General features: G+C 38.4%; 1 protein-coding gene across 1 annotated transcript; it reads right to left on the bottom strand.

Moving 5' to 3' along the window:
* Nucleotides 1-1,002: 1,002 nt before the first annotated feature.
* Nucleotides 1,003-22,699, bottom strand: LOC105218319 (uncharacterized). The gene is made up of 5 exons (XM_029044216.2): nt 22,573-22,699; nt 5,342-5,913; nt 4,347-4,530; nt 3,500-4,240; nt 1,003-2,569 (listed from the first exon to the last, which is right to left on the bottom strand). Exons 2-5 carry the CDS (start codon nt 5,857-5,859, stop codon nt 2,048-2,050), a joined length of 1,965 nt encoding a protein of 654 aa, XP_028900049.1. The 5' UTR covers nt 5,860-5,913; nt 22,573-22,699; the 3' UTR covers nt 1,003-2,047.
* Between the last annotated feature and the right edge of the window lie 4,814 nt (nt 22,700-27,513).

Consider the following 27,513-nt stretch of genomic DNA (forward strand, 5'->3'; position numbering starts at 1 on the left):
CAAGGTGGTAATCAGGTAACCGATGTCCAGGGCATACTGAAGGGAACACTTTTCCGACCTGCTGAATGGCAGTGAAAGTACAACAGCGGGAGACGGCGAAACCGATTCCCCAATCGATGACGATGGAACAGATGTTCCATTACCCGACCATGAAAAAATTCGAATAGCAATCACACGCCAGAAGAAGAACAAAGCGGCGGGGGCCGATAGATTACAAAATATGGTCGGAAGAAAGGATGCCTGACGATTGGAATCTCAGTGTGCTCTGTCCAATCCATAAAAAGGGAGATCCCACAATCTCTGCCAATTACCGTGGCATAAGCCTCCTAAATATCGCGTACTGAAAGACTAACACAACAAACTGATTAGACCTTATCAGTGTGGCTTTAGACCTGGAAAGTCCACCATGGACCAGATATTCACCATGCGCCAAATCTTGGAGAAGATCCGTGAAAAGAGGATCGACATACACCACCTTTTTGTCGATTTCAAAGCTGCTTTCGACAGCACGAAAAGGAGCTGCCTTTATGCCGCGATGTCTGAATTTGGTATCCCCGCAAAACTAATACGGCTGTGTAAATTGACGTTGAGCAACACCAAAAGCTCCGTCATGATTGGGAAGGACCTCTCCGAGCCGTTCGATACCAAACGAGGTTTCAGACAAGGTGACTCACTATCGTGCGACTTCTTTAACCTGATGCTGGAAAAAATTATAAGAGCTGCAGAGCTAAACAGAGAGGGTACAATCTTCGAAGACGAAATATCTCCTGTCATCAAGCAAACAGAACCAGCATCAACAACACGAACAATGTCAGCCTCGAAATCCAGCGCAGAATAATTCTTCCCAACAGGTGCTACTTTGGACTGAGTAGGCAATTGAACAGTAAAGTCCTCTCTCGACGAACCAAAATCAAGCTCTACAAGTCGCTTATCATTCCCGTCCTGCTTTACGGTGCAGAAGCTTGGACGATGTCAACATCAGATGAGACGTCACTAGGAGTTTTCGAGAGGAAAATTTTGCGCAAGATTTATGGTCCTCAGAACATTGGCAACGGCGAATACCGCAGACGATGGAACGATGAGCTGTACGAGTTATACGACGACATTGACATAGTTCAGCGAATTAAAAGACAGCGGCTACGCATGTTGTCCGAATGGACGAAAACACTCCAGCCCTGAAAGTGTTCGATGCAGTACCCGCCGGAGGAAGCCGAGGAAGGGGAAGGCCTCCACTCCGTTGGAGGGACCAGGTGGAGAGCGACCTGGTTACACTTGGGATCTCCAACTGGCGCCGAACTGCGAAGGAGAGAGAGAGGTGGCGCACTAACGTCGATTCGGCTATAACCGGCTAAACGGTTGCAACGCCAATCACATACATACATACAAGCTCATACGCAAAAGTTTTTATTCAATTCCAATCACTCAGCGAAAGTGAGCTAAACATTTCGTGATGTGAGCAAACGTGAGCAAAGCATTTCGGACCGAAGGCTCACATTGTACGCGAATGAGCGGTTCGGCAACATTAGCTGATTTTTACTCAACGCTGTGCTTCGCTCAGTGATTGGAATTGAATAGAAAGTTTTTCAAGGAAAAAGTGAGTTTTGCAGTTCTCTGATGTAGACCTGACGAAGCTTGAAATCCCCTATTGGCGACGTTGTGCGCAATGCAGAGACGACTGGCGAAGGTTTATTGGCGCGACCAAAACCGAAAACCAGTTGTAGGGCCAAATTGTTGTTGACTTCATTTATATTGTTAACTGAAAACAACTGAGGGAATGCAAAAATATATTGTATGGGAAGATTGCATGATTTTCATTGCAGTTTCAAACTGTAACAAATTAATAAAATACTAAGAACACACAAATTACACTTTCTACACTTTCAGTAACATAATTTCAGATATTTATTGAGGACATTCAAGCCAACTATAAAGCAATACATTATTTTTGTTATAACGTATGGTTTGTTACTAATTACTTATAGAGTTATTTGTAGATAAATATAATTGAATATATGTACATATGTACGTCGTCGCCTTGTAATTGAGCTCAGTAGTCACTAACTGAAATATCCAGGAAACTATCTAATATATCTTCGCGATTATTGTCTATGCTGCGCAGATATTGAAATTCCTCTTCAATGCCGTCAATGTATGGACGTATATTGTCATGCGTCAGAAATTGCTGATTATTTTGCTCTGCAATCAAAACGTTATTGTTGTTAAGCGTAACAGTTGGCGTGACTGTTGTTGCTGTTGCCTCCAAAGGTGGACGAAATGTGTATTGTAAACCAGTGGGTTGCAACAGTTGCTCCACGACAAAGTTTGGCATTCTAGTTTGGGAAATTAAATTTTGTCTCTCTTGCTCGACGCTATTAATCAATACAGAAGAGACAGGTTTAGTCGTTGTTGTTATCGGATATTGTACAAATGGTGTTAATGTAGCGTTGGCATGCCATTGGCAATTCGAGTTGTGTTTGGATCCATTTTCCGTTATTTCATCTTTATCAGAATATGGTGACATAATTATATTCTCGCAGGGGGTTTGTATTTCGTTGTCATTGATGTAGATCTGCAGAAAAATAAATGTATGATAAGCGCGAGTTGTGAATATGATGTATACTACAAATAATACTTAGAACTTAGAACTCTGTGTTATTAGTACTTTTAAGAAATATATTTTTAGACCTATATGAAATTTAACAAGCTCTACATCATTTCGGGAATGAATGAATGCGGAGAAGACCGATCTCTCTTTACAAGGAAATACAAAATCCTTGGAGGCTCCTCTCGCTAAACGGAACGAAACTCTAACCGAAGAACCATCCCAACGGCGACTCTTGAATGTGTACTAAACCTGCCGCTGTTAGATCTCTTTGCTGAAGATTGTGCGGAAAAATCTTCGGGACGACAACTGGCAATATGACAACTGACTGGGGGGGAATTTACATATAGAAACTTTGGAAATAGCTCTGTAGGAAATGGTGATTTGGCAGGTACCGACTACTTGATCCCATTTTCAATTTGGAATGATGGTGCCATGTAAACATAGAAATAGACGGCTGGAATAAAGGTATTAAACACAACACATTAAACATACAAACGATTAACGCGAAAATGGAGAACGGAGGCGCGGGGATATACTGTGCGGAGTTAGGTGAAAGACCTTTCAAACTACCGAATCACTGCAGTATATTTATTTCAAGCGGAGGTGTTTTCTACTGGAAAAGCCCCAAAGCTAGCCTCCAATGCAAAATTGCCTCCATAAAATCTTTTAGAATTCGCGTCAAGCGCAGGCATTCTTAAAGAAGGCTACGTGACGACACTCCAACTGGCATTGCAGAGAACCAAAATTTGTGTATGTGTGTGTGTGTTATTGGACTACCAGTCTCACCTAACCTAACCTATTTAGTAGACGGCGTAAAGCAATCCGAGAATTTCAACTATTACATACAACTACAATGCGATACCTACACATAAATTAAACTGTTTATTAACTTACGAAATTGTGTTTCAGTTCATGTGTTTTGTCATCAATACATTCGCCATTAATGATGCAATTAATGGAGCCCGTTGAAGCAGCGAAATTGGAAATGCTCCCATATTTGGCGGCGGGTGTACTAATTATAATTGTACCCAGTTGATATTGCTGCTGCCTATTATGCTGTAGACTATCAACATTGGCAACACAATTCATTGCGTCCGTCACATTGCTGGTAGTACAGATTTCCTGCTCCGGTTGCGACTGTTGGCAACAGCTGACCACATCGATGTTTTGCTGTATGTCGAGCTCGTCCAATAATAAATGCCCTTCGCTTGCGTTAACGATCGACTCAAGCGCGCTGCTACAAATGGCTGAGCGTGCTTCCTCCTGCTTTTCATTAGTTTGTGCTGACGCACAATCACTATAGTAATTACCAGTTTGTAGTTTTTGCAATTCATTGTATGCCACCTTTGTTTGATTTGACGGCTGATTAACTACCACAACCGCTTTGGTTTCCTGTACAGTATTGCTTTTCTTTGTGCTGAACTGCTGATTTTGCTGCGTTTGTGGCGGTTGCTGTTGATGCTGCTGCGCATGCTTGCTTCTGTGTTGTGCATTTTTTCTGTTCCTTATACGCTTTCTATCACATTTGCGCGTATCCACACCCAGTTCCCAGTAACCACCTTTGCCTTTCTCAAATTTTTTGCGGTCTATTTTACGAAAGCATTGATGTAGCGATAAATTGTGTCTGATCGAATTCTGTAATATATATTTTTTGTTTAGAATAACATAAATAATATACTTTTATTGCTGTTGTATATAGTTACAAATACTTATATAATTAGTAATATATGTAAATACTCACATTCCATTTTTTTCTAACTCGAAAGAAAGCGAATTTCTTCTCAATCCAAGCACATATTTGTTGTAACGTCACTCGTCCGTTCTCCAACATCGCCATGCCAATTATGTGTGAGTAATTAAAGGGCGGTTTCTCCGTTGTGTCCGTTTGATAGTTAATCGCCGATTTCTGATATTCTACAAATACTCTAAAATACAAAATTTAGAAAACTACTTTTTTGCCATAAAAAATATTGAAGCGATTTGTTCATATACATTTTTTGAAAATTTTGTAACTATGTTACATTATGATAAGAACATCTATAGCCCTACTGGAACGGAAAGTATAAATCTATAACAGTTGTCGTCGAGGTCAACTAACGGTAGGCATAGGAAACGTAGTGTTTCGACAGGGTCGGACCAAAGGGAGAGGGGTGAGTCGAGTTCGTTGGTCATGCAAAGAGGTGACTAACTAGTATCATGCGGAAACACATTATACGCAGGACAGACATATATTCTGTATGTCGGGGTACAGACTGGCTAAGTAGGTGTTTAACCTGCTAGAGTATACAGAACGAAGTTGCTGGTTTCACGTGGCAACTCGAACTCAACGTCTACTATGTGTGACGGTTTGGCTCCAAGCACGCCATTCACTGAGAAAGAGGTAAGGAAGGTGTTAATGAGTCAGCTGCGAATGTCGTTTATGGCATGTCTGAATCTGTGCGCTTCCGCAGCCTGGTCGGCGTATTGTAGAAGCGACCTTTTGTTGCACCTAGCAGGCGACTACATGGGGGATTTCTTTAAAAACAACCTAGTAGAAACTGCTTGGTGAGCAGTTCGTCATGCTTCTTAACTGGGAGCATAGTGGTCTCATTGTAGAAAGTTCAAGGTCAAGGTCAAAGTTCCATGTCATTAATTCCACACAAGTCAAATGAACACAGCTTATGATCTGTCTTTTGATCAGTGCTAGCGTTAACTTGAGTAAATATTGAGATGAAAATAAAGTTTACAAAAATGTACCTCTTGACTTTTTCCACAAACATTTCGTAGCGCTCTAAGGGGGTCGCTCGTTTCAGTAATAGTTGTTGTTGTGGTTGTTGCTGATGACAGTGTACGACTTTATTCATTTTCCTACATGATTTTTCAATAGATTTTCCAATCGCATTTCGTTTCGTTGCATTGAGCTCAGTGTCGCTGCTTGCACTGGTTTCTTTCAGTTGTTTATCATACACAGTAATCGGTGTTTTATTGCTGCTCGTTCTCACAGTACGATTATTCAGAACAGAATTGTTGTTGCAGTTGTCTTTATATTTAAAAAGATTTAGTTTATCAAACGCGCCTGGTTGCCCACCTCCACCTGTATCGTGTGCGCATTCCGTGTTATTTTGATTATGTTTTTCAACATCGTTCAAAGTAATCGGTTTCATGTCGTTTGTCCAACTAAAATTTTGATTCCTCAACTCCATTAACCAGGTTAAGCTTGTAAGGTCACGCTCGTCATCTGATTCATTCATATTGCTGTCATCCTTTGAAGCCATTGTATTATATTTTGTTGTTAACTTTTAAATTTGCGCATTAATTGCCTTTAACTGCTGCAATAATAAAAAAATAAAACACAAAAATTAAATTTCAGATTGCAGCATGCAAATTTTTGGGTGCTACATAATCTGTTGACCAAGTTTCTAGTGAACAACGAGGTTCGACATATCTCGCACGAATTTTACAAAATCGACAGTGGGTTGGAGTATAAATAAATACAAAGGAGATAAGTTATTATATTGGTCGTATTTGTTGCTGGAGGTACGTATGAACCGATTGTTGCAATTTTCAAAACAAAATAACTTCAGTAAAAACGAGTATTTCTAAGATAATATTTTTACATTTGTAATTTGCGGGCCGACCTCGTTCGTTTTTTACTTCTCTATACGTTGTGGTAAAGGAATCATTTACTAATTTGGATGTAATTGGGAAAGTGGGCATGGCCCCGCCGCCTACTAAGTTTTTTGTACATATCTCGTAAACTACTAAAGCTATATCAACCAAACTTTCTAGAATCGTTTCTACAGGGTACTACCAGTCCAAAAATCTGATTATGACCACGCCCACCTCCCATACAAAAGTTATGTTGAAAACTACTAAAAATGCTTTAATTCACTAAGGGAAAACACCAGTATCCTTAAATTTCATTATAAATAAGGTACAGAAGGGCTTCACCCAAATTGGTATACACAATTTTAAGTGGGTGTGGCTCCGCTCACTTATGGGTCAAAAGCCATATCTCTGATTTGTAATATTTTCCTTGCATCCCAATGATATGTTGTGAAAATAGGCCAAAACGGTTCACAACCACGCCTACTTCCTATATACATATAGTTTATTTTACAATATGTAAAGTAAGCACTAGCGAACAGAACTTTGCATAAATACTACAGCCCCTTTCTAAAAATCAGGGACATGAAAAAATAGTACCAAAAAACTTAACAGCAAACATGTAATCCAAAATTGAGTTTTATTTTGACCAAAAAAAATAAAAATCAAATATAATGATTATTTATAATTTTTATTTTTTTGCTCAAAAATAATGATTATTTTTGATTTTTATTTTTTTGCTCAAAAATTATGATTGTTTATGATTTTTTACAAATTACTCAAACTTAACGGTGAATAAAATCACAAAAATCGGAATTTAAAAAATCATGGTGGAAATGGATAAACGTCCAAAAAGGATTACAATGACGTTATCCTTTTGTTTGTGTGACGATTCTAAGTGATTGATTTTTATACTCTCGCAACCTGTTGCACAGAGTATCATAGTTTTGTTCACCTAACGGTTGTATGTGTCTCCAAGAAATATAAAAGTCAGATATGGGGTTATATATATATAAATGATCAGGATGACAAGTGGATTTGAAATCCGGATGTCTGTCCGTCCGTCTGTCCGTGCAAGCGATAACTTGAGTAAAAACTTGTCTTAATGAAACTTGGAACACATGTTCCTTGGCACCCTGAGGAGGTTGCTTTCGAAAATGGGCAAAATCGGCCCACTGCCCCCCCACAAAATGGCGGAAACCGAAACCTATACAGTGTCATAACTAAGCCAAACAACAACAACAAACAAAAACAAACAAACAGCGGTACTCCCAGCTCAGGGAGAAGACCACGCTTCCTTGATGCTTTAACAGCAGAGGAGCGTTCGCTGTTCGAGGAGTACGCGAGAGACGACGACGTATCCTCAACGAGCAGCGGCAGAGTAGGCAAGCCACTACTCCTGGCATCCCAGACGGGAAAACACCCAAAGGAGGTTCGAGCGAGCACGAACCCCTGCAATGTACCCTCTAAGGATAAAGGCAAGGAGCCGGCGAAGGAACGGCCCGAAAAACTGAATGAGCCCAACAGGAGACGGAGGCACAGGAGGGGTAAATACCCTCCGCTACCTGAGGCAGGCTGCCCAGGTGGTCCAGACGATCCCCGCAGGAAAGGAATGAGTGGGGCCACTGTAAAGTGGTACCTTCGGCATCTGGACGAGAGTAAATCGCCTGAAGTAGCCAAGGAACTTGCCCTTGGCAGAATATGCGGCGACGGAGGAAACAATAAAGAGGAAAACTCTGACACCAGGCGGCAAGTCAGAGGTGAAAGAGCTGGCAAACGTGACAGAAGCCAGGTAACGCCACAAGAACTACCAAGTTCTAAGCGGCGCAGACCAGCCACGGTTCCGGAGTCGAGCGGGCATGCTAGGTCCGAAGAAGCGTCCAGGGTGGTAGATAGCCAGCGCAGGTATGCGGACACTCTCAAGAGCGTACGCATTGCAGTACTGCCGCTTAACTACCCAGAGATAGCTCTGGTCCCGGCCCAACTTACTGTCCTCCAAAACCGTATTATGAAACGGGTAGCCAAAGGATGGAGGCACGCTCTATCCTTTAATGGCGTCTACTTCCGATCAGGCATGCTACTGGTTGAATGTAGGGACGAAGAGACCGCAACCTGGCTTACGGAGACTGCTCCCAAGCTTGAGGGTTGAGACGGTCCAGTCCTCTGCGCTAAACGAGGTGAAGAAATACCGCCTATACACAGTATGACGGTATTCCTTCCTAGAAGCGCTGATGAGCCGCTTGAATTCGCCATGGAGCTGATTACAGCACAAAATGAGGGCATTAACACCTCAGCTTGGCAAATTATAGACAGCAAGAAAGAAGAATATACGATGGGATAGACGACGTATCTTACAAAACACTCCGGAAGGCGGGCTTCCGCCTAAACTTCAGGTTTAGCGCCGTCCACATGCGCCCTTGGCGGCCAAAGCCCGTGGAAGAAGCAACGGCAAAGGAAAGCGCCAAAGTGCAAGATGGAGCGGGGACAAATGTCAAATCCGCCCCCTTGGTTCCCGTCGCGCAGGCTTCCACTGCGGATGTCATGGACACCACGGAAGCGCTTCCCAAAGAGTCAGTAGAGGAGGCACCCTCTACTCAGGAGCTCTTGGAGGGGATGGAGGAGGTAGTCGCTGCAGATAGCAAGGCCAGCGACTCTGAGGACCTCCACCTCCTAGAGCCCATTCTATGATGGACTCCAGTTTAGAAGTTGCTCAGGTGAACCTGCATCATGCAATGGCTGCATAGACGGTTATCGCCAGCAGGTTCGTTAAAGACAAACTGAGCATCCTCTTAGCCCAGGAACCCTGGGTTTTCAGAGGGGAGGTCAGAGGACTAAACACTGACAACAACAAGGTAATCTGGAATTTATCCAGTGACAGAGCTAGAGCCTGTATTGTTCTGAAGAAAGACATTGATTTCTTCTGCATTTCAGAGTTTCTAACACAGGACCTGGTGGCTGTACAAATAAGGGACAAGGAGGAAAAATAAGTTGTCCTAGTGTCAGCCTATTTTCCAGGAGACACCACTGTTGTGCCATCCTCAACGGTGGAGAGGTTATGGGACTACTGCAGGCTACGCAAGCTTCCGCTCATCCTAGGATTGGCATCACATGCGCACCATGTGGAATGGGGCAGCTCAGACTGCAACCCAAGGGGTGAGTCTCTTTTAGAATTTATTATTAGTAATAATATAAACGTGAAGAATGTAGGGTGCAGGCCCAACTTCATTACCATGGCCAGGGAAGAAGTAGTGGACGTCACTCTGAGTAACGACCTTGCGACAAATCTGATATCTCAATGGAGGGTCTCCTCGGAACCATCCATGTCAGATCATAGGATCATAAGGTTTGTACTCGGAGTTGAGATCAAAAACATTCTACCAAAACGCAACCCAAGAAATACAAATTGGGATACCTACAAAACAACTCTTAATTTAAACTTAGAAAGAGTTGACCAGTATGTTAGGGACAGATCTGTTGGGTCACTGGAAAGCAGGGTCACTGCAATTACCCAGTACGTCATTGACGCATACCATAACAGCTGCCCTATATTAGTAAGTCCACTGGCAGGCAATCCTGCAAATGGTGGAACAAAAAACTCTCGAAACTCAGAACCTCTGTGCGCAAGCTTTTCAACAAAGCGAAACGCACAGGGTGCTGGTTGGAGTATAGGACAAGTCTGACAAACTATAACAAGGAGATCAGACAGGCAAAGAGAGACAGCTTCAGGAACTTTTGTGAAAGCGTCTCCTCGACGCTAGAGGCTGCGAGATTACATAAGGCCCTAGTCAGGGGGAAAAGTGATACTACATTAGCTATCAAACTCCCTAACGGATCTTATACAACAAGCGCAGAAGACAGGATAAGAGTGCTGCTGAGTACGCACTTCTCGGAGTCGATCCCGGAAAATCAGGTTGTGTAGAAAGGTCCTTACCACCCCAAACGCACTGATTGGGCACTCGCGGGAAAGCTATTCACAGTGGACTTAGTGAAATAGTCTTTAGGATCTTTCAAGAAATTCAAGGCGCCAGGAGCGGACGGGATCTTCCCGGACCTTCTACAGCATGGAGGAGAATCCTTAATAACTCACCTGGTGGGGTTAATGAGAGCGAGCCTTGCATTAGCATACATTCCGCTCTCCTGGAGGATAGCTAGGGTCATCTTCATACCCAAAATAGATAGGAAGGATTACTCCTTGGCCAAATCTTTCAGGCCAATCAGTTTAACATCCTTCATGCTGAAAAGCATGGAGAAGATAGTCGATAATAAGATTAGAGCAAAGGCACTCAAGGTGCAACCTTTGCACGGAAATCAGCATGCGAACATAGCTGGTAGGTCTACCAACACTGCCCTGTATCAGCTAACAACTGATATCCGGAAATCTCTAGAGGACGGAGAAATAGCTCTATGTGCTTTCCTAGACTTCGATTGAGCATTCGACAATGCCTCACACACTAGCATTATCAATGCCATGAAAAAGAGGCAAATTGCCGATCCAATCTGCAGATGGACGGAAGCGCTGCTTAGCTCGAGAATCGCTGAGACCATCTCAGGGGAAAGCACAGATCGGCACCACTAGGGGCTGCCCTCAAGGGGGGTTCTGTCCCCTCTACTCTGGAGCCTCCTGGTGGACGAACTCCTAGTGCTACTATCCGAGAACGGAATCCGGTGTCAAGGATATGCGGATGACATAGTGATACTGGCAATAGGCAAATTCGAAAGTACCCTCTGTGATATTATTCAAATAGGTCTTAGTCTAGCAAAACGTTGGTGCGACAAGGTTGGTCTAGGTATCAACCCTGCCAAAACTACTATCGTCCCTTTTACTAGATGGAGAACCCTGCCGGCTCTAAGGACCATTAAACTTAGCGGCAGTGATATAGGATTCTCCAGCGTAGTGAAATACCTAGGAATTACCTTGGACGCTTCTCTTCGCTGGAATACTCAAGTGAATAATATGGTTACCAAGGCACTCATGGTGTGTAAACGTCTGGCTGGCAGGACCTGGGGCTGCAGCCCACACATTATTAGATGGATGTACACCATGATAGTTAGACCAATTATCACTTATGGAGCGGTGGCATGGGCAGACAAGGCTTTGTGATCAAACACTGCGCCGACCAGACCATTCTGCAAATGACAGCGGATGGGTGTGGAAAAGGCAAAGTAATATCATCCAGGAACATGATGGAGATTGGCCAGAGAATCCCTCTAGCTCTCCTTCCTAGAGATGATACTATCCGAGAGACCAACTTTACTAGGAGTTTCACGATCACCCTAGGAAAAATAGACAACTGGGACAGTCAGGCCTTCGAAGCTTTATTGAAAAGCAACTCGCTGCACTGGTACACTGACGGTTCCAAGACATCTGATGGCATAGGTGCGGGAATAACAGGCCCTCGGACTAAACTCTCTGTGCCACTGGGTGCTTTTCCTAGCATATTCCAGGCTGAAGTTTACGCAATTTATCGGTGTACTGAAATAAACATTCAACGCAGGTATCATAACGAGAGAATTGCCATCATGAGCGATAGCCAGGCGGCACTAAAAGCGCTTTCCTCATACGAAACGAAGTGCCGCCTGGTCAGAGAGTGCATGGATAGGCTAAATTACCTATCAGCGTGTAACAAAGTTCACCTGATCTGGGTGCCTGGACATAAGGGGATAGAAGGGAATGAAATTGGAGACGAGCTGGCTCGCACAGCTGCTGCAACTATAAATACTGGGCCAGAACCCTTACTAGCAGTGGGTCCCCACACTATCAGGGATATGTTCCGGGCAGAGGAAAGAAGGGTTAGGGAGGAGCATTGGCGCCATTCAGCTGCATTGCGTCAGTCAAAAGGCCTATTGGGAGGTTACAATACCAAAAGATTAAAGTGCTTAATAAACCTCCCAAGATGCAAACTGAGGGTATTGGTGGGTATATACACGGGCCACTGTAAGCTCAGGACACATCTTAACAATCTGGGCTTGGTCTCGTCGCGGACCTGTCGCTTCTGTGACATGGAGGACAAAACTCCCCTGCACTTACTGCTGAAATGTGCAGCGCTTCACAGAACCAGGAGCAAAGTCTTGGGTTATACCATCCCAACAGAGGGGCGCATCGTCTCCCTTGGTCCTAGTACTATCCTGGAGTTTTTCAGGGTACTGGGTCTTATGGAGTCGCTGTAGACTTGGAGAGGGCACAATAGACCACTGGTCGCGGTGCTTTCCTCAATATCACTATCTATGTATCTAACTAAGCCATAAACAAAGTTATGAAAATGAAATTTGGAACATAGTATCCCATTAGGGACGGGCACATTTGGATGTAATTGTTTTTGAAAAGTGAGCGTGACCCCGCCCCCAAATAGGTTTTTTGAATATAACTCGCAAACCAATAAAACTATATAAACCAAACTTTCTGCAGTCGTTTATTTTAACCATTTCCTTATACAGTCCAAAAATGAAAGAAATCGGATAATAACCACGCCCACCTCCCATACAAAGGTTAGGTTGAAAATTACTAAAAGTGAATTAACTCACTAACGAAAAACGCCAGAAACACCAAATTTCACATAAAAAATGGCAGAAGGAAGCTGCATTGAGATTTTTTTACAAAATGGAAAATGGGCGTGGCGTCGCCCACTTATGGGTCAAAAACCATATCTCAAGAACTATTCGACCGATTTCAATGAAATTCGGTATATAACACTTTCTTGCCACCCTGATGACACGCGTGGAATGTGGGTTCACAACTACGTCTACTTCCCATATAACTCCATTTTGAATTCTTTTGATTCGTTCACTTTATAATACAGTATACTCTCGAAAAGTAAATCGATTGGTATTTTGGGTAATTTACTTTTTCGAATAATTTACTTTTCCAAATATATACATAAATTATCTGTTTTTATAATTGGGCGGATGCGATGGCCCAATCAGCCATCCGTCTTAAAATCACATGATTATGGAAACCAAAAAAAGAAACAATAAAAATCAACCCCACAAATTGATGACGAGATTTGCAATGAAAACAAGGTTACGATTTGGAAACTGGAACATACGTACGCTTTTAGAACCGTCACGACTTAATCAAGTAATTAGGGAGAGCCAAGCATACAACATCAGCGTCCTTGGCCTGTCTGAAACCAGATGGCCAGAGTTCGGCGAAGTTAAGACCGCGGGTATACACCTTCTGTATCCAGGCAAACCAACAAATCAATCTCGCAGTGGTGTTGGTATTTTGCTGTCGAATTTTGCTCGCAAAACTATTATAGAATGGAAACCGCACAGCGACAGAATAATCTCGGCCAGATTTCGATCCCGCGCCCGCAATATAACCTGTATACAATGCTACGCTCCCACTGACGTTACCGACATCTCCATCAAAGAAGACTTTTATCAGCAGCTAGAGAGGATCATAGAATCGGACAACAAGGGGGACATTCTTATAGTGATGGGGGATTTCAATGCACAACTTGGACCTGACAATACCAATTACAGGGAAGTAATGGGAAGACATGGAATCGGGAGGATGACTGAAAATGGAGCTATTTTTGCAGAAATGTGTGCGGGTAGCCAACTCGTCGTTGGTGGTACACTCTTTCCTCACAAATTCATTCATAAAGCCACTTGGACTTCACCAAATCGTTTGGTAGAAAACCAAATCGATCACTTCGCAATCAGCAAAAAATGGCGACACTCTCTGTTGGACGTAAGAGTCAAACGGGGGGCAGATATAGACAACGATCACCATCTACTCTTAGCTACATTGCAACTAAAAATTGCGGCTGTAAACAAAACGCCACCCCTCAGGTCAAACAGATTTCAGTTAAGCAGACTCAAAATGGAGGAAACAGCGCGGAAATATTCAGAAGCCTTGAAAAGCTCCCTATCTTCGCATACAGCAGAAGAACTTTCTAATTGGAGCACGTTGAAAGAAATTTTCATTAAACCAGCTGAAATACTGATTGGAACACCACAAAGTGCGCGGAAAGTGTGGCTATCAGACAGATATTGGGCGCTGATTGCACATAGGAAACGTATGAAAGCAGATCTTAACGCCGCAAGAACGCGTAATATAAAAGTACTGCTGCAAAGGCAGTATTCAGCACTAGCCCGCGAGATAAAACAGAGTGCGCGGCGTGACAAGCGAAAGTGGGTCGATGACATCGCGAAGAAGACTCAAATTGCAGCCGTGACGAATCGCAGCAGAGACCTCTACATATACACAAGACAACTGGCTCTATGTCACTCCAAACCAACTGCTAGGCCCCTAAGAGATAGCAATGGCAATATCACCACATCAAAGGAAACCCAGCTTGAGATCTGGTCAAATTTCTACACTAAAACCTTAGCCTCTACTCTTGACAGTGCACACCGTATATGCAAATGCAAAGCACACATAGATAACCCCCTTATATCCGTAGAATGTCCAAATGTAGCCGAGATCACCATGGCTATAAAATGTATGAAAAACAACAAGGCGCCTGGAATTGACAATATACCCCCAGAACTTATGAAAGCAGATCCAGTGACGAGTGCCTCTCTGATCCTGCCTCATATTAAAAAATTCTGGCAGTCGAAAGAGCTCACGCATGAGCTAAAAGAAGGTATCATCATTAATCTTCCGAAAAAGGGTGACCTCACATTGTGCAATAACTGGAGGGGAATAACGCTATTAAGTTGTCTCAATAAAGTTATAGCTGAAATTATAAGACTTAGACTAGCTTCGGAACTAGACGAAGGATTCAGAAAGGAACAGGCCGGCTTTCGTCCCAGAAGGTCGTGTGTTGATCATGTAAACACGTTACGAATAATCGTTGAACAGTCGGCGGAATGGCGCTCATCACTATATGTAGCCTTCATAGATTTCGAGAAAGCGTTCGACACGCTATGTCATCGTGCAATTTGGAGCGCTCTGGAATGTAAAGGAGTCCCGAACACCCACATTACACTTATAAAGGGCTTGTACTCTGGAGCCAGTTCCCGCGTGTTTCACGATAGCCAACTTGGTAGCTGCATTCCTGTCGAAAGAGGCGTGCGACAAGGGTGTGTTTTGTCGCCTTTACTTTTTAACACAGTTATGGATGTTGTGATGAGGAGCGCATCGCGTGAAGAGAGAGATATAAGGTGGGGACTGTTTGATCGGCTTGAAGACTTAGATTATGCGGATGACATATGCGTTTTATCGCATAGTCACGCAGATATGCAAGCTAAACTCGACGATATAGCCGAATCATCCACAAACGCAGGTCTTAAAATTAATCTCAAAAAAACAAAAATGATGCGTTTGAACACCAACAATAAGAGTCCACTGCATATACTTGGAGAATACGTAGAAGATGTTGAATCATTCGTATATCTTGGCTGCACGATAACCGCTTCTGGAGGTTCCTCTGAGGATATAAGTAACCGCATAGGAAAAGCAAAGCAAGCATTTGGAATGCTCAAAAATATTTGGAAGTCTCAACAGTTATCCATTCGAACAAAAGTGCGGTTGTTTGACTCCAACATAAAATCTGTTTTGCTGTATGGCTGTGAGACTTGGAATGTCATCACCAGGGATTCACAACGACTACAAACCTTCGTCAACCGTTGCCTTCGAAGAATACTAGGCATTTACTGGCCGGATATAATCTCCAATGAAACGCTATGGAGACGCACGCAACAAACCCCACTGCGTCTCGAAATTCTCAAACGTAAGTGGGCGTGGATCGGGCACACTTTGCGCAAACCTGTAAACGATACAGCAAGAAATGCTATTGATTGGAACCCGCCTGGACAGAGGCGAGTTGGCAGACCTGCTCATACGTGGAGAAGACAGTTGGAGGCTGACTTCAGACCTACAGGAAAAAGTTGGGGCGAAATAAAGCGTATGGCATGTGACAGAAATGGTTGGAACTGTTTTACTGTGGCCCTATGCTCCTTGCAGGAGTAACAGGAACTATATATATATAATAGTAAATGCATTTTTAAACTTAAAAAAATCATTCATTTATTTTCTTCAATAAAACATATGGATTTACATGGAAAACATATTTATATTTACATACATATGTATTTAGTACTATGAAGAGAAAAAATCTTGAATATCCTTTGGTTTTTTTTTCTTTTGCAATATATTTTCTGACCATTTTAGTAATACAATTCAAAAAGTCTGACACCTGATTTGCATCGTTTTCATTTTTAAACCAGTGGATCAAGTAGGAGAGTTTATTTACTAAAAAGACGCGATAAACAAGAGAGTAAGTGTTTTTGCAACATCGTAAAAAACGATGCTTGCTTCGTTTCGAATTTTTTATCACACTCTCTGAAAAGTAAATTAAAAAATTTAGTTTTTCGAGGTGCATGTGTAATCTTAAAGGTGATTAACTTTTCCGCGATTATTTACTTTCTGAGAATTTACTTTTCGAGAGTATACTGTATATACATCAGGAACAAATGAAGATAACGTAATAAAACTTTACACAAATACTGTATTTGAGCTGTGACATCACTTGTGGAAAAATTGTCAAAATCGGACCATGACTTTTCAAGGTCCCTGATATCGAACATGAATAACTCAGTGCCTAAGGGTAATTTTTCACCGAAAATATACTTAGGTAAATCCCTCAGATATTTTAATGTAATTCATTCCCTCTGAATTGTTTTCTTATAACAGTTTTTCTCTGTACCTGAAATGGTAAAAATCGGGTCATAACTTCCCTCAGATCCCATATACCTAATTATAAGTAATATTAAATTAAGTGAGCGTATAGTCTTCGATACATTGTATCTTGGTGGTGAAAACGAGTGAAATCGGTTTAGGAATTACCTCAGTCCCCATATACTATTTATGAAGATTTTCGTTATTCTATTGAACTTTATACCGAATATATGGGTCGAATTGTGTTAACTTTATAAAATTAGATCAATAAATTGCGAGAGTACCATCTGTTTTCAAATCTTCATATATCGAACATGAGGACCTCGGTGCATCTAACCAAATATTAGGGTTTCCAACTTTCAATGGACTTTATACAATATATATGACGAATATGTGGGTCAAATAGTGTATTATATAATATTAATAAAATTAAATAAATAAATTGCGATAGTATAAAATATTCGGTCACTACCGAACTTAACCCTTCCTTACTTGTTAAAAATAATCTCTAGGGGCAAGATCACAACATGGTTCTTAAGTATTTTTCAACGGCAGCAAGGTATATTTTGGTTACGATTTTGGTATTAACAATATTATAAGGAAAATACATGGCTACGATTTTGGTATTAACAATATTATAAGGAAAATACACAAATTCAACTCTGACGTCAGTTTATCGGACGATGTATTCTAATGGTTTGTCCTTTGAAGTGTTCGAGTGCGAAAAAAGACTCAAAGTTTTCGAAACATCGCTAAAATAAAAGGCCATTCATTGTATTTTAGAATGCAGAATGAAATGTAAAAAATATCAAAAATAATATTGGAACTCGCGGTCGACTTAAAACATCACTTAGACATCAATAACACCGTATCACCACTCTCGCTAAAAAGTATCCATTCTTATCTTCAAGAACCATTTCTTCCGATATTGGTAAATTAATCTTTGTATAGTTCAACGAAGGCTACAACGCGCTAATTTACCTGACAGGATAAATAATCGAAAATACAACATTTATTGCGACAAAATGTAGCATGAGTTTAGAATTCGCGAACAAATACTCAGATTTGTCCAGTCCAGTCGGAGGAAAAAAGTGGTGCAATATTTTTTATTGAAACAAAAAAATTGTTATACGGGAATGATGCCGAATGAAATGTACTACCACCGAAAAACAAAGAATTTCATACACGGTTTAGAAAAAATACCGTTAAGCATAACGATGACAACATAATGGTCTGAGGCTGAATCGTATAACAGACACCATTAATAGGTTCCAGTATGAAGATATCTTGGAGACCACGTTGTTGACATATTCTGAGGAAAGTGTAGTAATATGTAAATTTAAACTGTATAACGATTAAGCATACTTCAAAGTTGGTTAAAATATTGGTTCCAGTACAACGCTGTGAGTTCTCTTAATTGCCCAGCCGGTGTGTGTCTGAATATAAGGCAATTCACTGTACATACATATACAGTTGAACTTCCTTGACTCGAATCACCATAATCCACAAAAAGACCTCGAGTTAGAGTGTCTTCGAGTTACGAAAGGTAATTTGTATGAAATTTGACTTCTAGTATTGCCAATTCAAGAGTTCGAGAACTTCATAGTTTGGAAGTTCAACTGCATATGTTTTTGTACTATTTTTTATCTCCCGCTATTAAAGCATATCGCTCCTGTCGCTAAAGCGCTCAAGGTGCTTGCTATTGGATACTGTGATAAGAACCCTCCTTTCCCACACGCTAATGTGATTTGTTCGGTTGTACAGCAGTGTGTATATCAGTAAATAACTGTCGGTTTGCACCAATTGGAGCATTGTCAACAAAACGATTGGCAGCAAAGTACAGCAATGTTAGGATTGCGTTTATATTGTAGCTGCACCTACAAATTGTATATATGTATTGGGACGAATATGATAAAGCGAGACAATCATATTATTTGTGCAGTTACGTTATTTACATGTTAAGTCTGTCTGAAGCAGCACACAAAGTGCGCATGCATTGATTGGGATAAATGGTAGTGTAGTTCCTTCAAACCAGAACCATATACATACATATGTATGTCTTAAGCATAAGAAAACGTGATTTTATATATAATCAATTCATTTGGTTTTAAGTATATACATAAGAATAAGAAACATGATATACTAAAATATAATATTAATAAAGCGCATATTTGGGCATAAAATACAATGATTTCAATAAAAAATATCTATACATCAATTCTTTTAAGTAGAGTTTTTAAGATATCTGACACTTATTTCAATTCGACATTTTAGTAACTGTTCGAAATGCGAGTAAGTGTTGTCTCAAGGACAAGCGTATCTTTATTATTTTTATTTACAATTTTTGTTTAATATATACAATCACATATTTCATTTAAACAATTCATAGAAGAAAGTTACATATTTAAACAGAATTTTGTGAAATTAGTATTTAAAAATTCCGAAAACTCAGCCGTTGGAAGCTCAACTCCAATGACGTGTCCAAAAAGAAATGCGATTGGTTCAACAAAAATCAAAAAGCTAAAAAAGATTCGTTAGTAAATGGATATATTATATCTAGTTAATAAACGTAGAAAAAAGAAAATATTAAAATTCGGTTATCGCCATTTTGTGGCCGTGGCAATGGTCCGATTTCGCCAACCTCCTCTGAGTGCTAAGGAATATGTGTTCCAAGTTTCATTAAGATATCTCAATTTTTACTCAAGTTATCGCTTGCATGGACAGACGGACAAATGGACGAACGGACAGATTTCAACTCCATTCGCCATACTGATCATTTATATATATATATAACCCCATATCCTCTATTATTTCTGTGTGACACAAACAACCATTATGTGAACAAAACTATAATATTCTCTTTAACAACATTTTTGCGAGAGTATAAAAATCTTCATAACTTTTCGAGAAATCGTGTCCATCTCTCTAGCTTTCCCTCTAAGCTGCAATCGCTAGTCCCGTCAATAAACTAATTTTAAACGATAAAATCTAAAGGGCTGTAACAAAAACTTGTTTGATTTAAGCCAAAAAATAGCATAATCACAGAGGGAAAAAGCACTTGCGATTAAAACTTTTTTAAAAGTTTCACCCCTTAATAGGTTTAATGTTACGGTGGAACTTCTCTAACTCGAATCACCATAATCTACAAAAAAATATATATAGTTTTATACACAGTTTTACTTATTTACTTTGCATATTGTTTTATGTAAATACGATAAAAAATATATTCTGAGAAAATTTGTATGGAATTTTACTTCTATTGCCAATTCAAGAGTACGAGTTAGGAAAGTTTGAGCTATGGAAGAAATTTTGTATGAAATTTAATTTCTAAACGCTATTTACAATTCAAAAGTTCGAGTTATAGAGATCTTCAAATTATAGAAGTTCGAGTTATGGAAGTTCCACTGTATGTAAAACCCCTTTATACATAGGTATAAATAATAATACATATTTTTATTATTCAATACAGTATCCATTGTTTTTTTCATAAAATTTTAAATGCTGGCCCATAACAGCAGGAATTTTATACCATGTGTCCTTCACTAGCTCCCAAAGACCAACTTTATTGGATTGATTGACCTCATAGAGCCACTTCAATCTGTCGCCATAAATTTTCAAAATTGCGATATTGGATGGTTTGCGCAAAGAACGACTGCCTTTAGAAGAAATATGTGTAACAAACGTGTTTTATAAAATTAATGTAACTATTATATTATATAAGAAAGCAAATTTACTATTTATTTCGATTACTTCACGGTGTCATTCCATGTGATGGGCTTAAAAATTAAATTGCTTTTTTAACATGTCTATAATACGGTGGTAAAGTGATTTTTTAAAATTAAATCGTCGTCGTTTTAAAGATACAGCAGTTAGAAGCAGGTTAGAAGTCAGTTTGCAGGTGAACACTTTGAACGCGTTTTTCTCGGCACTTTTTTCTCAAAACTGTGTTTTTTAAACATTCCTCCATCGCAACTCATAAACGGCTTGACTGAATGACTTTAAAATTGTTGGGTGCACTCTACCACGCAATTATTTTGATGTATTTATAGAAAAAAAAAAAAACAAAAAAATTGTTACGCAAAATACGCAATTTTTTTTGGGTGGGGTTTCACTGTTCAATGTTCAGCGTTTTTTAGCGTAACATTTTTATTTATACTGTCGAATTACATGCTAATAAATGTTGATAAATTTAGAGCTCTAACAATTTTCTGGTCGTAGGAAAAAAATCACTAAAAAATAGGTCATCAAATGAGATGACACCCTTTAGGTGTGTTTCAAAATTTGAAAAATAAAAATTTTGTCTTATTAAATACTCAGCGTAAAATTCTAAGCGATAGACACTAAAAGTTCCGGCCAACAGGCCGCGTCAGTTTGAAGTCGATGGACACGATTACTTGAAAAGTTATGAAGCGACTTCGTGCAAATTTTGCACATATCTTTTAAAGAACATTAACTAGGCAATGAACGCAGGATTTAGTTCTTTAATACAATCCCCATTATATGGGGAAAATTTGACCAAAAAAGTGAGTTTTTTTCGTTAAAAGTCTATCAAAAATACAAATTACATTTACTAAGTGTTTTTGGTTTTTTGATTTTGGTTGAACCAATAATGAGTTATGTTGTTCACGGCAAGCGCTTTTTTTTAGACTTCAAGGGAGTTGAGGTAACTACTGCTGAGAATTCGGAATAAACATTTCACAAAACACTGTTTAAATATGTAACTTTGTTATCCTGAATTGTTTAAATATACTACAATATAATTGCCAATGACGTTTTCAGCAAGCCTATTTTCGATTTGGAGGTTTACTTTGAAAAAAAAAAACGGAAAAAACGGTCTATGGCTCAATATCTTTTGAATAAATTGGTTTTTGAAAAAATTGATTTTGTCCAATACCCAGAAAAATGGAACGACGTCAAAAGTAGTTTTATACATGTCACTTTATTTTAGCGTTTCTTACATAGTATTCAGTCTAGTTAATACACCACCTATATGACTTGTAGAAAATTATATGTACTGCCCACGACACACATCGGTTGCAGTGGTATGAGCTGAATGGCACTATAGTTGATAGAGTTTTCATATAATATTATTTTGGGTTTAGTTCGAGATCTTGACCAATGTGACGCATTAATATTTTAGGTCATATGCAATCATAAATATTTTTTATTTAATTTAATGCTTATTGATTTATGTTTGGATTATTTATTACATTACGCTTTCATACTTACACAATGTTTAAAATTGTCTTTATTATAAACTAAAATGTAATGTAATAATATTTTTAATAATAATGTATTATCAAATCAAATACATATAGAGTTGACTAAATCAGGCCAATAGTTACAGAGTACGTGTATATGATTGGTGTTGATATCGACATGTCAAGTAAATGTCGAGCTATATTAGGACACACATTAACATATATAAATATGAAGTGACCATGCACCTGTACTGTTCTGAGAGAAAAACCGTACTCTATATATGGCACATGTTTATGTATGTATGTGTTTTTCAAGCCAACTTGAGAACAACGTTTATATTTTATCTGCATTAGCAACTAATGTTCTTGTATTTAGACTAAACGCTGTAATTATTTAAATTAAATCTGTTATTTCATGCACTTGTTTCACTAAAAAATTAATAGAAAATTAAACACTTTCTTTAATGCATCTGCTTTTTGTTTTACTCAAAATTTATTTTCCTCGAAATTTTTGTGAATTTCGAATAACATTTCACACAATTTTTTTTTATTACCAAAAAGTTCTGTTGGAGCACGACGTAGTGCTTATGAAATAAAACCATGCTCTGTCGTCTGTGACCTACAGTGCTATACTAGACTACGGTCAACGGCGGCTAGCGAGCGGCTAGCTAATGGTTAGCGAAGGACTAGCGAAAGGTGGTCAGTAAAGTCCCTTGTTCTAAGCAATATTTCAAATTAGGTATTCAAAAAGCGGGTTGGAAAGCATACAAATAAAACGTGTATGTATGTATGAGTGCGTTCAAGCAAACAAATATACAACTGTATATGCGGAGCCGTAGCTTTCCCCTTTATTTCTGTTATCCTTCTACTGCCGCAAATCGTTTCTGTTTTTGTGCACTCTTTCGAGTGTTTTGAACTTGTCACATATACTATGGAACAAGTGGTAAGTAATAAATTTATTTTTTTCAACCACATTGCAAGTGCCGCATAGTTAAAGTTTGAAGGGAATTTTCAGTTACTGATAAGTATCGCTTTGATCAAACGCATTTATGCCGGTACAATACAGTGGTGTAGTGTGAGAAAAAAATAACCCTAACGATTAACGGTTTTATTGTCACTGTGGTTTGTGTGGTTATACACACGTTAGTATATTATAAAAAGTAAAATAAAAATAAAAAAGGAATTAAATTGATAAGTAATAGCAAACATTTCGAATTCAATTTTTTTGCTGATTTTTCTTTCCTTTTCAGTTATATATTCCTTTTGGTTATATAGTTAATATTTGTTTAAACACACTAAAATTATATGTAAACGTTTTGGTCTTCAGCAATATGATGATGATAATTAGCCTCATTGTAAATATCATGTGAATAAGGCATTTTCATGAATTTTTATTTCCACACGGAAGAAAATCTAGTATCGAGAGTTTTGTATGAATGAAAACTTTTATTCCTATTTCGGCATTCTATCACATACATACAGTCACTCACATTGAAAGTCGGGCAAGCGCAAAACAAAATTTCAACTTATAATAAAATTGTAATGAAAAAAGATAGTCAACTCAATCTTTTTGTATTTTATTAAAAAAAAGTCTTACTGTTAAAAAACAACAAAATTATATATTCAAAGTAACATAAAACTTAACGCATGTAACAAAAACTGTACTAAGGCCACTTTTTCGCCTCACATTGAAAGTCGGGCAAACTGTATTTCTAGAAAATGTAACGGTAAATGTTCCGTTATATATATTCGAAATTTAATTATAAGCCTGAAGATTTGTCATTTGAATATCGTAAGCCAGTCAGTGAAGTTTAAGTGAGTATTTTTTTAAAATGTCGCTTAAAATTAAACAGTCTACTTTGGTTGAGCGCAATTTAGTCATACATCACCATTTACAAGGAAAAACGGAGCGTGAAATAGCAAATTTTGTGAAGAAAAGCAAATCCACATATGTACATATGTATGATTTTGGTTTGATTTTTTGATTATTGGTACTGGAGCTATAAATGGAAATTCAATTTTTAAGGGGCTATACCAGTGTGACATTTTCATAAAATCGATTTTTTTATTTTTTGCTTATTCGAAGTTTATTATTTTAAAAATATCCTATGAAAGCGGTAAGGTTGTATCTTGAATAGTTTTTGAATGACAGCGTTCTAAAGAGCGGCATAAGCCTATATGACGAAACTTTAAACGCGTTTTTCTCGAAACGACTTTTCTCAAAACTGCTGACATCATAACTAAATGAAAGATTGACCGATTGACTTCAAGTTTAAACTGAATGTTCTTGAATATATTTACTATACAATGACCTACAATCTTTTTGATTGGTTGAAAATTGTCAATATGGCATTTAAGAAAACACAATTTTTTTTCAGAACTACGCAATTTTGTCAATTTTTGATATTTTTCAAAAATCGTAGGTCATTGTATAGGAAATATATTTAATTATAATATAATATAATAATTTGATTTTTTTTTGTTTCAGCAACTCATTCGACCGGAATCATGTCAGCAGTTAGGGAACTTTTATTTTGGCACCTCCGAAGGTATTTTTGTAAAAAAAAATTTAAATGTAGCTTACCTTAATACCTTATTATGTGCAACAAACTTCGAAACAATCGATTGAGTACTTTCTTTTAAAAAAATTCACGAAAATCTCCTAATTTTTCATAGGTTACACTGGTATAGCCTCTTAAGCCAATTATGCGACTGTTTTAATATAAAAGCATACATTATCCTAATAACAATTCTCATTGCTGGAACGACTTGAGTTCTCTACACCGGAAAGATATGTATATTTGAAGGCATAACTTGAACGAAACCAAATTGGTAGCAACTTGAGAATTCTCTTCTATTCTGAAATCGATTTTAATGGTGGCTACATAATACCCAGGGAATCATGTGACTATTCCAAAACGCATGCACTTTCTCATTTTCTTTCTCTTTACTATTTTCCATCAAATTCTTCAACTGTGTTTGGTTAATAGACCTTAGACCAAAAAGCTCCGTGAACACACTACAAATCTTAGATTGCTTATTTCTAAATGAGTGAGTTCCAAGGAATTTTAGTGTCAATATCATGAGGACGAGATATTCCCTAATGCCGGCCATAGACCACACAAGTAAACTGCACAAGTCTAGCACTGTGCAAAAAAAAAAACTGCGACTCGCACTATACAAGCTAACTGTGCAAGTTTTTCTTTTAATGTTGAAAGCGAAACAGACAACATGTGTAAATATTGCGCGATAATATTAATCGCTAGAAAAAAGGAAAAGAAGTGTGTGGAGTAAACAATGGTTTTAAATAAATTATGAGAAAAGCGATTCCAGTGCATCATCGTTTGGCCTTGACGTTGCGGTTTCTGGCAAGTGGCAACAGTTTCGAGGACTAAAAATTTCTAACAGCCATTGCACCGCAAACTATAGGTGAAATAGTGTTCGAAACTTGTGAAGCCATAATTGAAGTCCTGAAAACCAACATTGCGGTGATTAATCAGAACACTTCACGTGTTGACACCTAAATATAATTATCGTTTATCATTTTTGCAGTTGCCATCAAGTGAAGAAGATTGGAAAAAGGAAGCTAATGCGTTTTACCAACGATGGAATTTTCCTAACTGTATCGGGGCGATAGATGGCAAACATGTTGCTATTACAAAACCCCCTGGAACAGGATCTTTCTACTTCAATTATAAAAAATCCTTTTCAATAGTTTTAATGGCTGTTGTAAATGCAAATTACGAGTTTTTAATGGTAGATGTTGGCAAAAACGGTCGCGCTTCAGATGCTGGAATTTTTAGTGATTCACTTTTTTTTATGAGGTTGAAGAACAACGAGCTCAAAATACCGTCTAAAGAGTGTCCTCCAGGTTGCGATACTGCATTACCCTATGTTTTTGTCGCAGATGACGCGTTCCCTTTAACTGAAAATATAATGAAGCCGTTCAGCCATACTTCGACGATAAAAGATGAAATAATATTCAATTACCGGCTGTCACGTGCGCGGGGCGTAGTCGAAAATACATTTGGAATTCTTTCATCAAGATTCAGAATTTTGTTAAAAACTATTAATTTGTCACCCGAAAAAACAACAATCATAGTCCTCACTTGTTGCCACTTACATAATTTTTTAAGAAAAAAAAATTACCAAGTATACGCCAACAGTAATCTTGCAAGTACAACAGAAACAGAAGTCCTAGCACCAGTAAATCGTACCGTTATAAGAAATCATGCAACTAATGCAAAAGATATAAGAAACCAATTTTGTAAATACTTTAATTCTGAAGGATCTGTTTCATGGCAAAACAGTATATATGAAAAACTCACAAACAAAAATGTCAATGATTCAACCAATTAAAAATAATTTTTAATCAAACACCAGAATTATATAATATAAACGACTGGATTTACAAAAAACAAATAATTCTTTTTTTATTTATTTTGCTCTAGTATTTGGTAATAACGAAACATAAAAAATTCACTTTAATTTGAGCAGTATAAAAAAAAATTTATTGAAAATTCGCGTAGAATCCCTGTATTGATTCCTGTGAATTATATGTTGTTGGATCATATGGAGCATTTATAAGCTCTACTGGCGATGGAGTGGATACGTAAGAAATTGCTGTTGTTGGTCTAGATTGAAATATGTTGAATAATTCCTGTATGTGCGAATTATTCAAATTTCCAACACATCCTTGATACAAAACATCCGATATTAATTTACGCGCCAATATTTTTTGTTGAGGCTCCATCTCTTTTAATTGCGCACCCCAAGATTTGGCAACCACATCATCTGGGTCATTGTTGTTTTGTTGGTTACTGTTATTTTGTGATTTCAGGTGTTCGCACGCTATTTTAATTAAATTATCTTCCTCGGTAATTTTACGTTTTTTTAGTCTATGTTGTGTTGTTGATGTTTTTGGTGAAGTCTATAATTTAAAAAAAATAAGTTTTACATATTTATGTGAATATTTATATATGTATATAGATTATAAAAACTACTTATTTTTACCTCTTCTAAAATATCATTGTCGAGTTAAGTCGACGATGAGGCCGATTCCGTTTGAAGAAAAGAGTTAGTGTGTTGATTTTAAACTTTATAAATTTATTGGGGTGTGTAGGTTGACAATATTTGTTAATTGTTTTATATTCTTATTAGTTAGAATTAAGTGTTAGTGTATCGTAACTATATTGACCTGTGGTATAATTCCTTATGTTGTGTAGTGTTTAATTCCTCCTTCTGTTGGTTATCTTCCTATTTCTTATTTGGTTGTCTCCTGGGTTTTGTGGGTATATGTTCTATATATGTTTTCACTTGATGTATGATTTTTATGTGAATTTTGGGTTTGGGTTTACTTAAAAATGTGTGTTGTGTTTTATGTTATTAGTTCACTTATTCTTTTAAGCGCGGGCTTTTTGTATGTTCATGTTGTGCACTTGTTCACTTGATTTAAAAGCCCGGGTACTTCTTCGTATTGCTCACTTGTTTCTTTT

This window comes from Zeugodacus cucurbitae, chromosome X (assembly GCF_028554725.1).
Source record: "Zeugodacus cucurbitae isolate PBARC_wt_2022May chromosome X, idZeuCucr1.2, whole genome shotgun sequence".
NCBI lineage: Eukaryota > Metazoa > Arthropoda > Insecta > Diptera > Tephritidae > Zeugodacus > Zeugodacus cucurbitae.

What these genes read in the sequence shown, in the direction of transcription:
- LOC105218319 (XM_029044216.2), bottom strand. Translation starts at nt 5,859, where the DNA reads ATGGCTTCAAAGGATGACAGCAATATGAATGAATCAGATGACGAGCGT. An exon ending in TTTGTGGAAAAAGTCAAGAG is followed by an intron (nt 4,531 to 5,341) that starts GTACATTTTTGT and finishes TTTGTATTTTAG; the next exon opens with AGTATTTGTAGAATATCAGA. An exon ending in GAGTTAGAAAAAAATGGAAT is followed by an intron (nt 4,241 to 4,346) that starts GTGAGTATTTAC and finishes TATATATTACAG; the next exon opens with AATTCGATCAGACACAATTT.